This window comes from Sebastes fasciatus, chromosome 12, assembly GCF_043250625.1.
Source record: "Sebastes fasciatus isolate fSebFas1 chromosome 12, fSebFas1.pri, whole genome shotgun sequence".
Lineage (NCBI taxonomy): Eukaryota > Metazoa > Chordata > Actinopteri > Perciformes > Sebastidae > Sebastes > Sebastes fasciatus.
Window position 1 is genome coordinate 4,751,573 of NC_133806.1, and position 17,016 is coordinate 4,768,588.

The 17,016-nt window shown below is 40.4% G+C and overlaps 2 protein-coding genes across 3 annotated transcripts in view; both read left to right on the plus strand.

Annotated features, from left to right (window-relative positions):
- The window catches only part of mtmr11 (myotubularin related protein 11), a 40,483-nt gene extending 31,543 nt beyond the window's left edge, over window positions 1-8,940 (plus strand). The window contains exons 12-17 of one of the 2 annotated variants that reach the window (XM_074652725.1): window positions 46-116; window positions 2,326-2,498; window positions 2,690-2,860; window positions 3,177-3,395; window positions 4,076-4,399; window positions 4,582-6,705. In XM_074652725.1, the coding sequence (XP_074508826.1) occupies window positions 46-116; window positions 2,326-2,498; window positions 2,690-2,860; window positions 3,177-3,395; window positions 4,076-4,399; window positions 4,582-4,668 (1,045 nt within the window). In that variant the 3' untranslated portion in view covers window positions 4,669-6,705. The other variant, XM_074652724.1, reaches the window with a different exon arrangement.
- A 5,061-nt stretch (window positions 8,941-14,001) lies between these two features.
- Window positions 14,002-17,016, plus strand: part of sv2a (synaptic vesicle glycoprotein 2A) — a 69,899-nt gene continuing 66,884 nt past the window's right edge. Inside the window, exon 1 of the mRNA XM_074652714.1 lies at window positions 14,002-14,205. The gene's annotated coding sequence lies outside the window, so the exon portion shown is untranslated. The remainder of the gene's footprint in view (window positions 14,206-17,016) is intronic.

Sequence of the window (17,016 nt, forward strand, 5' to 3'; positions counted from 1 at the left end):
TAACTGTAATGAGATGATATAATCCACCTGCCTCTCTGTCTCCAGGGCCTGTCTGAGGAAAGCTTCGGAGGTAGCCTGCCTGCTTCGCGGCGGTCACCTGACTGTGGCACTGCAAGGTGAGTCACGTGACCCAGACCCCGGCTCATATTATTCAATCCATTCATTATTCACGGCGCCTCCCTCTCATTAATCCCACATTAGGGCTTACCCTGAAGTAGCTATATACCGGCGACAAGCACACTCCACTGAGCCTACATGCACACTGTCAATAGCCCTCCATGCAACAGGCTTTTAAGGACACGCTAACACCAGACTGCAACTGTTCAAACAGACGAAGACATACTCCGTAAAATAAATATTACATCTACTTCATGGAAATGATTTATGGCATAACATTTGAACATATTATTGAAGATATAAATTTATCTCAAGACCTTCATACATAAGGTAAATGTCGTGCACGTCGTTCTAAACATACTCATAATTGCATTCTTATTACATATAGACCCACACGTATGTGCAACAAAAGTTCACCGTACCATAGCATCTGTTAAAGGGTTTCAAGAACATGATTTGTAGATCGTGTGAGAGATTGTAATGCAGTTGATGGTGTTTGAATATCATGATGATAGTTTGTTTTTTTCTATTTTTAAAATTCAGTATCGATTTGATTTGATCTGGTGGGGAAGGAGAAGTAGCTGCTGTGGAAGATAGAGCGGTACCAACTGTAGATATAGCTTGGCTCAACCTTTCACACAGCACTGACTCTTTTTTTTATTTTGTATTTAAACCTTTACAGTATTATGTCATTGAGACACGTTGTCTCATTCTCAAGAGAGACCTGATTAAAACACAACAGCAATACGACACAAAGTTACAGACAGACAGGACATTCATACAAAGACAAGATAGTTATCTATAGTTGGATAGATAGCCAAAGTGGTAGTTTGAAACTATAAACTAGAACAAGAAGGTCACCTCTATGTGACTGTGTGTTGTGAAAAAGGAAGACGCTGACTGTTGTTTGTTGTGGAGTAGAGGTGTCAACTGATCACCACCTGGCAGTGAGTTGTATCAGGTGACGGGGAAAGCTAGTGGACAGACCAGGTGAACCCAAACGTGCAGTGAGGGTGACCTCAGAGTGTCTGGCTGGGACTTCTATCTGCAAAGGTCTTCAGCTTTCACCTCCTCAAGTTATTGCCCATCGATTAATTGTGTTATTGTTCGGACTCCCGACATTGTCATTTGCTGAGGCTACTAAGACATTTTAGTTTGCCATCCAAGTTGTACTTATAGGTGTGTCTCACAGTGAAGGAATAGGGACAAAAGTTCCATAGACTCTCTTTAAAAAGATAAAGTTTTGCAGTACTCCTTATATTCCTACTTATGACTCATTTTTCAGACAGTAGGCTTGTTGATGATTCATAATCATCTGGTCTGGCTGCCTGTGGTGCGTTCATAAACACCCAGAGAGACAGACCCAACACTCAACACTCAAACAATGGCCGTTTTCAGCTAAGGATGTTTACAACTTGCTGCTGGTGTTTGACTTTCTCTGCCACTCTGCAGCTGGAAGCAACCTTAACATCAGGCCAGCGTTTACAAGCCTGTTTAGCTGAGAGGTTCATATATCAGTCCCTCTCTTAAAAGTCTCCTCGATGCAGCAGATCTGTCTCTGGCTGGATCAGCTGTAAATATCCCACTGCAGAAATGACTCACTACACTAGCCCAAGAAAGCTTTATCGCTCCCTCTTTCTCTTCTTGCGTCTGGCACTCGGGCTTTATCTTTGTATTCATCATCATCATCACTTTTATCTGCAGGTCTGTCCAATCGATATTTCCTTTGTCTATTACTCTCTCTGCACATCTCTATTGTTAAACAGCACAAGCCTCCAGAGGAATAAGAGCAGAATTAGATAGTGGTTGTAAATTAAAGGGTTGTTTTTCCGTAGTGGTGCTCTAAAATTGAAAACAGCTTGAGCTCAATTCACTATTGAAGCACATGGCCACATACTGTCAATAATATACATATTGCATGTTCCAAAGACACTTAAAGGAACAGTGTGTAACATTTCGGGGGCTCTATTAGCAGAAATGGAATATAATATTCTAGGGCTGTCAAAGTTGACCAGATAATAACGTTTTAATACCACTAATTTCTTTAACGCATTAATGTAATTTGCGATTTTTAGGTCACATTACATCAGTCTTGGAAAGGGAGGAGTGGGCGGAGGGATATTCAGTTGATTGCAATCTGCAACCACACCACTAGATACCACCAAATCATACACACTGTACCATAAACCTCCTGTATTGACGTTACAGAGGCGGACGACCGGGACATGGGCTGTGTGGTGTCCAGCCTGGTGCAGGTGATGTGCGACCCCCACTGTCGGACCCAGCACGGTTTCCAGAGCCTGGTGCAGAAGGAGTGGGTGATGGCCGGCCACCGCTTCTACAGCCGCATCAACTACCACCGCGACAACGACAAGGAGGAGGTGAGAGGTCGCACCGGACTGTTTGTATTTTGTTTTACCGTTTGACCTGAGATGATTGTTGTATTTTATGGTATTGTTCTTTATGTGCATTTGTGAAGCACCTTGTAACTCTGGTTGTGAAAGACTCTAAAGATAAAGAAATAAACTTTACTCATCTACTAGCTTCCCTCCTCCTCTATCTGTCCCTGCAGGCTCCAGTCTTCCTGCTCTTCCTGGATTGTGTTTGGCAGCTCTTGTCCCAGTATCCCTCTCGCTTCCAGCTGACAGATGACTTCCTGTTGGCCTTGCACGACAGCATCCACCTGCCACTCTTCTCCAGCTTCTTGGCCAACTGCCAGCGGGAGAGATGCAAACGCTCCCAGGTACTGGACACCTGAGAGGGGCTTTAGCATTTTGGCAACTCTTATTGTGTCATCATTATAGTACAGCCTGAGACAGTGACATTTTATTACATTATAAAGTCATTATAATATAATTTGCTGCAGACATATACTGTAGAGATGTTTCTGGATCTATGTGACTCTGTTTTCTTTACCTGCTTTGTATCATGAGGAAAAAAACTGACATGGACAAATCCCTAATACTCTGTATAATATATGAGAACATTGGTGCTTAAAGTTGCATAAAAAGAAAAGTCATAAACATAAACCTTTGAAATGTCTATCCTACTCTACCCAGAACCTCAGCCAGTCCTACACGCCAGTCAATGGCTGGAGAGATGTGCTTCATCCGGACTCTTCCTCAGATCCCTCTGACCCTCCTCTGCCCTCGGTGTGGGACTGGTCCCTGCAGTACAGCAAGCACAGACGGGACCGCTTCACCCAACCCGTCCCCCCACTCCCTCCTCTCCAACCGCTGCTCAACGGCAACCTGAACACCAACCCAGACACACACAGGGTAGGGCTGCCAACTCTTCCATGATGCAACACACCCTCTAGTGGCCATGCTGGGAGCTCTAGGTTTAACAGTGGCTGACACCAGAGAGAGCTTCTCATGTTGGCATTTGGATCAATTTTGTGCATAGACAGATGTCAGTTTTGATGTTTACTATGGCATTGATAGAAAGCAACACATTGTTTTCAACAATCTTCACTGATGAATAAATGTAAAAACTTCAGTCAGTACATTGTAATGGGTTATCACTATCAGAGAACATGAGAGACTGTAACAGATTGTGTTCCTGGGAAATTGTTTCATCTTACTGAGCTGACGTAGTATTTACAACAGGCCACTGCACCCTCTTGTGGTAGTCATAAAATATGCATCCGATTCAAGTCGACTCCTTGGAAACAGGCTGTCCATAATGCTGTTCAAACTGACCATCATCTATCTTCATTGATGTATTGCTCTTCTCTGGTTAGAGGAGTGCAGAACAGTGAAATAGGGAAGTTAAGTAATTATTAGGGCTGTCAGATAATTAAAATATTTAATGATGATTAATCATAAATTAACCACACATTTTGTATCTGTTCAATATGTACCTTAAAGGGAGATTTGTCAAGTATTTAATACTCTTATCAACATGGGAGTGGACAAATATGCTGATAGTATCTTTTCCTCCCACATCTGCCCAGCAGCTGACTGACACCATCCCCGGCTCAGTCTTCCTCCTCTCTCGAGGCACCTTCTCCTGTCCTGCTAACCTGCTTCCCTGGCGCAGCGGCAGCGGCAGTTCAGGCGTTTACAAGAAGAGCCACCGGAGGGCGCCGTCCTCTGAGAACGTGCCCGGACTGGAGAGGCTGCTGAAAGCCTGGGCCCTGGCTGAGGTTCCCCAAGGACTCACTTCCTCCTCCGGACCTCAAGGACCACTTGACCCCTATGAGCCCTTACTGCCTCTCCTCATGGGGCCCTGCATGGGCCTGTGGAGGGAGTGCTACCTCCGGGGGGCGCTCCATGCACAGGTATGATGGGAGTGTCCCATAGGGGGTTAAGAATGATAGTGATTCAGGAACAGTATATATATATATATATATATATATATTTTTTTTTTTCTGACTGTTCTATAATTTTTCCACCTCTTCAGACCATGGATGTGTCACTGTGTTTACAAACTGGGAGACATCCTCCACAAATGTTTTACCAGATTTGGCCCTCAAAACTTCCGGAAGGCTCCACGTATCTGCTGTGTTACATCCTCTCACATCACGATGGCTTGACGTCGTCTCTTTGATGTGCAGATTAGTCTGAGCTGTTGATCGACAAACTCCCAATATGGACGTGGTGCAGCCTCTGTGAAGTCTGTGCAGCAGCGCGTCTATCGGCGTCCCCATGGTGATGTCCAGAATAGTCGAGGGCTGTGTGGGTGGGTGGGTGCAGTCATCTATTTTAAGGGAGCTGTAGAGGAACAAGTAAAACCTATCAGACCGCTAAAACACCAACTCAGGTTAACAGTGTAGAGATTAGAGTCTGTTCTGTTCTTCTGTGTAATTGAAGCGTTTCCCCTACAATTTCACACACCATTAAAGCGCCCCTGCAGGCCAACAGAATCCCCTTTCTTTCTTTTTCTCTTAGCGACATTGACACAAGATATCTATTCATTCAGAAATCACTGTGCACGGCTCAGCTCTAAAACAAACACCAGTTAGTTTCATTATCCGGAGAACTGGAGTAACAGCTAAGCTAAGTCTTGTTTAACGTGGTTGTTGTTGGGAGTTTTCTTGCTTTTTCACAACTCTTGACACGACACTAAACAACTCTCATGTATAATGCATTTCAGCACAACAAAACCACTTACTATAACATGACAAATTACTATCCACGTCCCTAACAGAGTCAACAAACACTGAATATTGTAACCTTCGGGTAGGAGGGAGCATTTGTTGCAGAGCTGTTGGGTTGATGTACCTGTACACCTGTTATTTTCTATCTATTAAAGGTAGGATTGGTAGTGTTCAAATACATGTTTTGTTATATTTGTTAAAATTCTCAGTACATCCCGACAGCAATCAATAAATCAAATGCTCTGAGAAAAAAAAAAAAAACATCTGGTATCTGTAGCTGTCACAGGAATGTAATAAACCTACCTGTCTACCTACCTGCCTGCATGCACTCTGTCCGTGCACTCACTGCATATCATCAGAGTCTTCCACAAGCTGCCAGCTTGACAGCTGTGAGTACTAACAATAGCCATGTTTGTTGTTTATGTTCATTATGATCATTTTGGGGGAGTGGCTCTGGATGGAGGCCTGAAGGGACGAACCGTCAGTGTTGCTGACTTGGCAACTTTTAGAGTTAGTGCTGCTTGCTACTTTCATTGGAAAAGAGTTGGCAACACTGGCCTGGGTTTTTCAGTTGGATCATTTTTAAAATCTAGCGTGCTCTTGTTGGTTTCTCAGCATTACCGACCTTAGCTTTAATAGTTTAGGTCAAAATGTGGATGCTGCCAACCTTCATTTTTATGCAGATGATACAGTGATATATATTGTTCTGGTTCATCCATTATGGAGGCTGTGGCCAAATTGCTTTCACTACTAAAGCTGCTATTTAATGCTGATGAAACTAAGTTAATGCAATTCTCAAATGCTAGAAAGAAGCCTGTGAACACTTTGGATATGATTACTGCTCAGGGAAAGAAGTTAGAAGTTGTCTCCTGTTATAAATATGTCTGTATTTGGCTTGATGACTGCTTTTCTTTTAAATCTCAGATTCTTAAAAAGCTGAGGCTGAAGTTTTGCACTTTGATTGCACAGAAATCTGACTGTAGTTATAGTCTGAGATCACAAGATATGTTCTTGTTGTCAATTCCAAGTGCACAGAGTGCCTGATTTTAAAGCTCTTAGAAGTAAAATGGTGGTACTTGTCACCGTGTGTACGTAGGTTGTTTTAAACACCTTGATTCAAGCCCCGCCTTTTCTTCCGTAACATGGTGATGTCACAAAGTAACACACTGTGTTTGGGACGCCCTCAAACAAAGCCAGTTAGAGCGGAGCCGGAGCGGAGTCTGAAAAGTTTCAGACAGAGGGTGAAAAGAGGTGCTGCAGCACAGCCGGTATGAGAAAAGTAAAGTGTTTTTTGAACATTAAAGTATGTACACATGTTTTAGTAGAAACCCAACATACAAGTATGAACCTGAAAATGAGCATAATAGGTCCTCTTTAAAAAAAATAAACAGGTGTACCTAATAAACCGGTACCTTATACCGTTATATTGATGTAACACTGTTTGAACGTTACCACCTACTGTAAGAGAGATCACCCGTGTTGCTTTCCGTCCTCAGGCGTTCTCCCACCCCGTCTCCGCAAACCACCCCCACCCCGTGGAGCGGCTGGCCCGGGAAGTGCAGCAGCTCAAAGACAAGCTCGCACAAGTGTCCATCAGCACGGATCCAAACCCACCCACCAAGACAGCCGAGCCCCGGAGGACCGACACCAACCTGAACCAAAACACCAACAACGGCACCTTCCTCTTCCCGGCGTCGAGGCCTCAGGGCACGACCATGCCCAGAGCGGCGCCCCCTCCTACCTCCACCAACCACCAGACCTCCAGGGGCCCTCCGCCCGCTTCAGCTCCACCATCCAGGCCCGGCCACAAAGACAATGGCGGCAGCAACAAGCACACCTTCCTGTTTGGTCACTCTTCGGTAGCAGAGGCCCGCCCTGACCAGCGCTATTACCCAGCACCCAGTAACGCCAAGCTGCCTAAGAGCAACGGGTCCTCGATAGCTTCCTGAGGTCTGGACCTCGTCTGAACTGTTCTCATATATGATACAGACCTGGTACTATAACTAAATCACCTGCCTGCACAGTATGAAACTGACAGATCTCTCACTGGTGTCGTGTACAGAGGAGACCCAGCCGTGCGTTTCCTGTCAAACCATATTTGATTGACTACAAACATTTAGGTGGACCACAGTGCAACAGTATGAAATAATCAGTGCATGAGCTCCTGACTCTGCTACTCATCATCTGTACTGTATAAGAAATGTGACTGTTTTGTACATTTGTAAAGAAAACCTTAGTGTTCAATATTCCACCACTGAAATATATCTAAGACAAAAAGAATAAGGTCTGAAGATGCTTAACAGTGTGTACCAACAGAACTTCAGAAGCACCTCTTTCAGTATCTTAACATGCAGTAGAAACTGTCATGACACATTTTGTAGACGTCACGTCACCCTTCAAGAAAAAAAGAAAGCTTGTAGTTTCCATTTTTAGCTTCTTATCCAGAATGGGACACAGATAGTGGTGTGATAATGTGACAGGACACATAGTAGTGAATAGACACACATCTGCTTCTCACTGGATCTGACCGTAGATCTTTATTAAGTCATGCTAATGTGCAAAAACACACAATCATTTCTTAGTTCTTCTGTATCTAAAAGTAGACTAATGTTTGGACAGTGATCATTTTTGAAAACCGTCTTCTTTTTTTTTTTAACTGCAGGCGCTGTGACCGGTGACTTTAATGTGGAATTTAGGGCATGAGAGCTATTTTGGTACTGCTCTCATATCTCTCCACTCGCATGCATGCTTGTGAGCAGCGAGAGGCCTGTATTCAGAGTGTTCTGTTAGCCTGGATGTGGCTAAAGACACTGCATAGAATTACAGTTTAATTCTGTTCCTTTGCTGCAGCTCCTAATTATATAATCTTATCTAAACTTTCATCTTTATTTTAGTATTATTGACCATTATCGGTCTAATTGTCGATGTCATACATGTAGATAAGTGTGATTTCTGACTTGTTTCTGACCAAATTTAGTATTATTTAGATAAATGTTTTCATCAGTTTGTGGTGGAATTGGAAAAACACGAACATTATTCAGCCTTTTTGATTGCCGTACCTTGAGAAGGTACCAGTGTTGGAAGCAAAAGGGAAGCTTATTTCTTCCTGTGTTTACTTTTCATGTCATCTCTCTCTTTTTTTTTCCAGCCTGGAGGTGTATTAGTATGCAGCCAGCATTTAGGTCAAGGACTTGGAAGTGTCTGACTGTATTTTTAAAGCACAGAGAGGAAGTATCTGGTCCTGTCAAGTAGATGCACTGGCGTCATCCCCACGGACGGGTGAAATTGTTACGTGTTTGAAAAAGCATGTTTTTCTAAATCTCATTTTCGGCAGGATAACAGTTGTCAGATGTACGACTGATGCCGACCTTCTCTCATGTCAAAAACGTACCTCACTTGATAGCACTATGAATTATTAAATTGCTGTAAATATTCATCACATCAATATCAAGGCACATTGATATCAGCTACAATTTCAAAGCTTTCCAGGTGTGATGCCAATGCATTCGCTTGTCTTCCATGGAAAAACAAAAACACAAGGTCATCTTTGTCCAGTCGCATGGAAAATCTAACCCGATCTCCCGCTACACCTGTCGGTCTGTGTCGTTGTATAATTTAATGTTTTTTTTGGTACGAACGTCACTCAAATTTGCCAGATGTACATATTTTTTGTATCAGCATGTTTTGATCCTGATAAATAAAAAAGTGTTATCAGTTCTCAACTGTGTTCACAATCTGTGCACACAGAAATAAAACTCCATTCTCATACACAGCTCACATACTTTATTTTTTTAACAAAATAAATATTTACATATGATCTGGAACACTTAAAAAGGAGCATGGCACTGTACATGTCATTTAAAATCCAAACGCCTTGCGTGATATGTATAGTCCGAGTAAAACATTTAAGAATCATGTGCAAAATGCTCGATACTTTCACAGGAAATGTACAAAGTAAGAACTCGGACATGTTGAATCTACAAAATATCTACTGCACAGTTAAGTCATGTAAAGCTCTGATTTGGTCTCTCCGGTTTCAGACATTATGTTCGGTAGAATAAAACTGTAAGCAGAAAACCTGCATGCTATTAAAAACATGAATGGGGTTCGTTACGTTATTTCAACACACTTTTGGGAAAAAATTATCCGAAATATAAGAGACCACTCTTCCATATTTGTTATGATGACGTGCAAGTTTTCAACCAGGCATGGAGATGCATTTTGGCACTTTAAACCTATGGATGTTAGCCTCATGCATTCTCACGTTTTACCTGGTAACCACAGACGACAGAGCAAGAGAGACGGTAAAGTAACGTGGCCATTTGTTGCAGTCCGTGTCACCACATAGCTTTCATGGCATTAAAAAGCAACCGAGTCATAGCTGAAGAAACCAAAATGTTGAAGTTCCAACATCAGAAGAGAGCTTCAGCTTCAGCCCCACCGATTCCCGTGCCCCTTCCCCGTACACTGCTCCTGCTGCAGGACGCCGTCGGGCCCGTAGAAGTACCCGGAGGAGGACGGGCCGAGGCCTCCCAGCTGCTTGATGGACTTGCACATGGGGCAGGGGTAGTCGGACAGGCCCTCGATGTCTTCGAAGGCCAGGTTGACGATCTGGTCGCAGCAAGGGTCGCAGTAGAGGTGTCCGCAGGAGAGGCGCTTCAGGCGGGCCTCGTAGGTGATGCAGCACTGGCAGTGCGGCACGTCGGGGCCCAGCGACAGGGAGCCGGTGAGGGAGCTGCTCTCCAGGCTGCCGGCCGGGCTGGAGCTCTGCTTGGTGGGAGACCTGAGAGGGACAGTCGGGATGTGAAGGACAAATCAGTCACACACTTTAGAGCTTAAACGATAAGTCCACTAAATGAATGGTTCATTATGTTGATTCATCGTTTTGACATTTTTCAAGCTAAAATGCCAAACATTGTCTGATTCCAGCTTCTCTGATGTGAGCACTTTGCTCTTTTCTCTGTTTTATATCATTTTTAAATGTATTATCTTTGAGTTTTGGACTGTGACGGATAAGACGAGACATTTAAAGACCTCATGATTGTCTCTGAGAGATGGTGATGGGCAGTTTTATGCTTCCACGCCGGCAACAGCTGTGGCCAGATGCACAGGAACGCCTGTAGAGAATTTATTCAAATTTGGTACAAATGTCCTCCAGGACTCAAGGACGAACTGATTAGATTTGTGTTGGTCGAGGGTCAATGGTCATTGTGACCTCACAAAACAGGTTTTTGGCCCTAAGTCAATATAATTCATATGCTAATTATGACAATTTCAAGCAAAGTTTCAATCTCACACAGCTTTGTCACGGCATTGTCAAGCAAAAACTATTTGAATACATCATGTGTCGGACTGCAGGAGCGTAAAGGTGTAAAGTAGAGACGCTAATTTCAGATACATCTGTATCGGTCGATAAGCAACAAGAATCTGCAGAACAGAAATGTCAAAGATATAGAAACCGTGGTTCCATTACATCGTCTGTCCACCAGAGAGCACCGACAATTATATTTTTCATCTGTAAAATGTCCCACTCAGTACACATCTTGGTCACAATTCTTTAAAGGAATAGTTTGACATTTTGGGAAACAGGTTTTTATTGCTTGTTTTATTTAATGGATTCACTGTTAAGCCTTTATAGGAAACTGCCCAAAACCAAAACATATTCAATTTACAATTATATTAAACGGGAAAATAAGTAACTGAACACATTAATTAATTGACTAATCGTTTTATAGTATCACTTCATTCCATGCTGCTCTTCTTTAAAGCAGATTTTCTTGAAAGCAAACGAGCCAAACTGGGGCTGCAACTGATGCTATTTCCATTATTGATTAACCTGCCAGTTATTTTCCTGATTAACTGAGTCATCGTTTGGTCTGTAAAATTCCAGAAAAGAGTGACAAGTGTGCATCAAAGTCCAAGCTGACGTCTTCAGATGTCCTGTTTTGTCCAAATATATTCAATTGACAGTGATATAAAACAGAGAAGCAGCACATCCTCACACAGAACAAGAAAATGTTTGACATTTCTGTTTGAAAAATGATTAATCAATGATCAAACTAGAAGCCAATCATCCCCTGACACTCTTAACCAAACCTTCTTAGAAACATGATGTTTTGCTCGAGACACATGGGAACTAACTGGGATCTTTTTCCAGTGCATGCACACTAAAAACAGATTTCATGTTGGTGTACAGATTTGTTCCAGGGAATAAATAACTGGTAAAACAAGAAGTGATCTCAGCCAGTCAGGGTGGCGTTTCCTGAATTTAAACTGCGGAGGTGTGTCTGCTGACAATGACACTGCAGGTACAGTCTGTTACTATATTAGCTCATTAATAGGTGCAGTGGATGCCTATAATTATGGCAAATTAACCTCATGTTGTCTGGAGCCTAATTAGACATGTTCTTAAATCGAAACCAAGTAGATGGCACTTCTTCTGATGTTAATATTCCTGGACTTGACACATTATAAATGGATTTATAGGATCTCAGAAATCAGTTTTTTTTTTTTTTTTAAGTTGTGTAACCTTCAGTTGATGCAAAGCTGGATAAAATGAAATAATGACTCAGAAAACCTGTTGTCATAACAACTGTGAAGTGAAGGACGATATTTCCTCTTTAAAAAAAAAATCTATTTTCTGCCTGATATGTCACAGCCTGGTCTGACATTTAAATCTTTTTTCACACATCAAATCTGTTCCTCATAGTGACTGAGCAGTGATGATTACACAATTAAGGATTATCATCATCCAGAGTGCTGATTTGTTTTTTGTTTTTTTAAATATACAAGCAAATTATGAGAGAAAAATAAACAGATTCAGATTGGAAAACAGGTTAAAGTCATCACTGATGGCCACAGACACACACACAGGAATATTATAGGAATATTATAGGGAATATTGGGAAATAGATCAATGTCCAAGAGGTGATTTAGATTTTTTTTTAAATATACAAGCAAATATGAGAGAAAAATAATCACGAGATTGGAAAACAGGTTAAAGTCATCACTGATGGCCACAGATACACACACAGGAATATGCTAGGGAATATTGGGAATATTTCAGGTTAAATCTGGTGAAATAGATCTCCACTCACTTTGACGACGATGAGTCTTTAAAGCAGTCGAACCGGAGAGCTGCCAGGATCCTCCACAGCAGATCCATGCCGGCTCCAATCATGGTAACATCCAAATCTCATCGACCTGCTTTCTGGAGAGCCTCATATTTTATTTTGTTTTATCAGAAAACACCACAGACACTGAGTCTCTTTAAATTCAGGAAAAAAACAACAACAAAAAAAAGGATTCTGCAGCATCACCACCTCCTCCTCCTCCTCCTCTTCCTCCTCTTCCTCTTCCTCCCACTCTATCTATGGGTTTAAATATGCGAATGGAAAGGATGTGCCATCATCATCATCATCATCATCCAGAGGCATTTGAATAGAGGTAAACAAAGCGCTTCTCTCGTTGGATTGCTGTGAGTGTTTGAGTCGCTGCTTCCTCCTGTCGTGCCTCTCCTCCTCCTCCTCTTCCTCCTCCTCTTCCTCAGCAGCAGCAGCAGCACAGAGTGGACGCAGAGAGGCGCAGCTGAGCTCTTTCATCTGCATCAAACAGAGAGAAATTAGATGTAAACGCCAAGATTTTGATTCCCTCTCTGACCAAAACTAAAATCTTCTTGGAGAAAATAGTGTCATCAACATAGAAGCTGTAGGATCTGTCAGTGCATGTCACAGCCTAAGAGACAAACACAACACATAACACTCTGTCTTTTATTTACTTCTCTACTTCCTGTTTTATTTTTTTATTTGTATATATATATATATATATATATATATATATATATAAAAAGCAATATGAAATATCAAATGTATATATATATATATATATATATATATATATATATTGCAATATATTGTTGTTAATTGTTTTTTATTTGTTTTATTGACACAACAAACATAAATTATTTCTCTATTGTTTCCTACCATTTCCATGTTCTTTTAAAATATCTATATATTGTAATTTGCTTAATGAATTGTATATATGTGTATATACTGTATATATGTTTTTGTTTTTATTTTGTTCTTTATTATTGTTATTATTATTGAATGGACGCTTTTGCAATATTGCAATAAAGCATATTGAATTGAATTGAATTGAGACACATGGAGCTCAAAGTTGAGCAGGAGGCCTCAAAATACTCTAAAATAGTTTACTGATGAGGTTGAGAAATAAAAAGTTAAAGCAACTGGACTGACTAATAGGGGACAACAATTTACGTCCAATAAAGGTGCTTGTTTCGCTCAAGGAGAACTGAATGTTAGACGTCTTCACTGTAAGTATTACCTGAAGGAACCAGCAGCTGGCGACAAATATTTGCCCTAAAAACAAACTACAAACATTTTATTATTCATCATTTTCTCCCTTAATGACAAGAAGTTTATTTATACCACTAAAGGAAAAAACACTACAAACTGTGACTGTTGGTTTTCATAAACATTCGCCAACACAGTTTATTCTACAAACCCCCCATAGGAATAAGAATAATGTATGTCAGAGGTTGTTCTGACATTAAACGCTTCATGGAGATTAATGAGTCACATTGCAGCACGGTGAATACTGGGAGATTAAAATAATGGACACAAGGTCAGTTATATGGACTTAATTGAGCTGTTTTAGTGTCTAACTGACTAATTGGGGACAACAATTTACGTCCAATTAAGGTGCTTGTTTCGCTCAAGGGGAAGTCGCGTTCTGAAATCTCGCGATGTTACCTGTTGCCAGAAGACAATGGTGGAAATGCAGGTGCTAGTTTGTAGTGTTGGAGTACAGAAAGAGTAGCTTAGTGTTGTCTAAAAGATTTTCAATGTCATGGCTGAATATTTAGATAGTTTGGACAGTAAAGTCAATGGCTGTCTGTGTTTGAGCCAGATTAATGTCATACGAGACTTCTCCTTGAGACACAACAATCAGACCAGATCAAGTTAAAGGTAAAACAAAACACCTGTTTTATTTCTCTGTAGGAGAAATCACTGTCAGGATATAGCAACCGTTTTATAAAAATAAGTTTTTTTTAATCATATTTGCTCCAATCTCGCCTACTTCAGCTTTAAAGTACCAAATATAAAAGTACACATTATGCAGAATAATGTATATTATTGGATTATACTTATTGATGCATTAATGTGTTCATCACTTTAATATTGCAGCTGGTAAAGGTGGAGCTCATTTTAATGACTTTATATACTGTTGGGTAGTTTAATCTATAATAATACATCATTTATTCGTTGATTATATTTTGTATTAATAATCTGAATCTGTAAAATGATTAAATCAATGTAATGGAGTAGAAAGTACAATATTTCCCTCTGAGATGTAGTGGAGTAGAAAGTATCAGAACATGGAAATACTCAAGTAAAGTACAAGTACCTCAAAATTGTACTTAAGTACAGTACTTGAGTAAATGTACTTAGTTACTTTCCATCACTGAGTACATGTTATACTGTTGTGTTGTTCTAAGCATTCTTTACTGCTCCTGTTGGAATAAAACAAGTGTTTATTATTTAACTGAAAAGTATCAAGTACTTATTTCTCTAACTTATTTCTATAAAATAATTAAATAAATAAAAGGTGCCAATAACCATATTGGTTAAGTTATCAATATGGTTATTGGCCCCTTTTATTTATTTAATTATTTTCTATTTTATCTTACATATCCTCTTTTTACTTAAATATATTGATTTTATGGGGTCTAGTGATACAGCTTTAGTGTTTCTATATGCATTCATTGTTCTATAGTGAGTTAATTTGATTTAATGAGCCTCTTTGCCTGCATTGTGCAATCATGTTATTATATATATTATATTATTATATCACATTTACTGTTGGCAGCAGGAAGATCTGAATATGATTAATAATACATATACACAGTATTGAGAATATTTAAGTGAAGATGGATTGAAGGAGAGTTTGTCTTTATTGTTCCCATCAGTTCAGTTAGAGCGGTTTGGTTTTTACCTTTTGTTTATAATATGATTTTTAAAATATGACAACTGTGGAACTTAGAGAGAGCGGTATTACAGTTTTTGCTGGTCTTTAAATCTGCAGAACTGAGAAGCAGTATCTCTTCAGGAGGACTGAATGTTTGACGTCTTTACTGTAAGCATTATCTGAAGGAACCACCAGATGGAGACAAGTATTCGCCATAAAAACAAACTATTTTATCATTCATCATTTTCTCTCTTAATGACAAGAAGTATATTTATACCATTAAAGGAAAAAACAATACAAACTGTGACTGTTGGTTTTCATAAACACTTGCCAACACAGTTTATTCTACAAACCCCCCATAGGAATAAGAATATTACTGTTTGTCAGAGGTTGAACTGACATTAAACGCTTCATGGAGATTAATGAGTCACATTGCAGCATGGTGAATACTGGGAGATTAAAATAATGGACACAAGGTCAGTTATATGGACTTAATTGAGTTGCTAAACACGTGTGAAGTTTCACATTTAAGCGTCTGTTTGCTGCTGTGATTCATTACATTACGTTTACAGCTGCAGATAAGGGCTGTCGGAGGCACATCATTAAACCGGCCCTGGCTGCCTGCGTCATTGTGTTCAGGAAATTTGATCCTGTCTGGGAAATTAAATTGTGTGTCAACTAGGCGTGACCTTGCTTTTTTGTTGAAGCAGGTAAAGAGGACACAATTAAAAAACAATTAAGAGTGGACAGCTGCAGACACACACAGCGCTGTGTGAGAGCTGCAGCCTGTTTCTGGAGGTATATTCTGGTATGTGGGGATGATAATATGGTGTGTCAGGACTTCAGCCAGGCCAGCTGGCGGCTGCTGCAGGGAAACGTGTGCAGCTGTGATCATCTGCTCTGTCACATTACCAACAGGTTCTCTGTCCTACGGTGGGACATGTCACATGACGACTAGGGCTGTGTATTGAAGGCAAGAATCTGGCAATACGATACATATCATGATACAGGGGTTACGATTCAATATATTGCGATATATACAGTAAGTAAAGTGATATATTTTGATTATTTTAAACTCATTTTAGGAAAACAGTCTTAGTATAAAGAACACCCCACTATATGCATGAAATCTGAGTAAAAAAGTTAACTTTTTTATGCAATCAGAACAGTGGGATCTGCATTTGCATTTATCACAGTTCCTGTTATATCCAGCATCATAGCTCTACTTTGAGAGGACACATACTGTACACTGAGAGGACACATACACTCAGAGGGACGCATCTCTTTGCAAATGAAATAAAGTATTGACTGAATTCATCTTTGCATTTAAACTATTAAATTAAATCTATAGTTTTTTTGAGAATCGATACAGTATCAAAAAACATAATACGTAGTGTAACGTTATACAGACATAACAAGGCTGCTGAATGAGAGAGGAATCCGCCGATACGTTACACGGAAACACACCGCATTAATAATAATAAGCCGACCACCTCACGGTACCGCCAGCTGTGAGCTGTGAGCTGTTTTTAAAGTCGGGCACGTTGGCGGAGGTCTGCGCTCTCCGAGTGCCATTCTAGTTTATTATAAAAATAATAAATCGTGCAAAAACATTTAAGATAACAGGAGTTACAATTCAAGTGTAAACCTTTTTAATGCAGCTTCAAATTGGTTAAAATTTAAACAGGAATTAAAATTCCAGTATATAATGTGTATAGTTTATAAACATAGAACTGAATTGAATAGATCGGGCCCGTTGTCACCGATATCCGATCCAGCTATTTGAGTCAGTATCGGCCCGATATCTGATC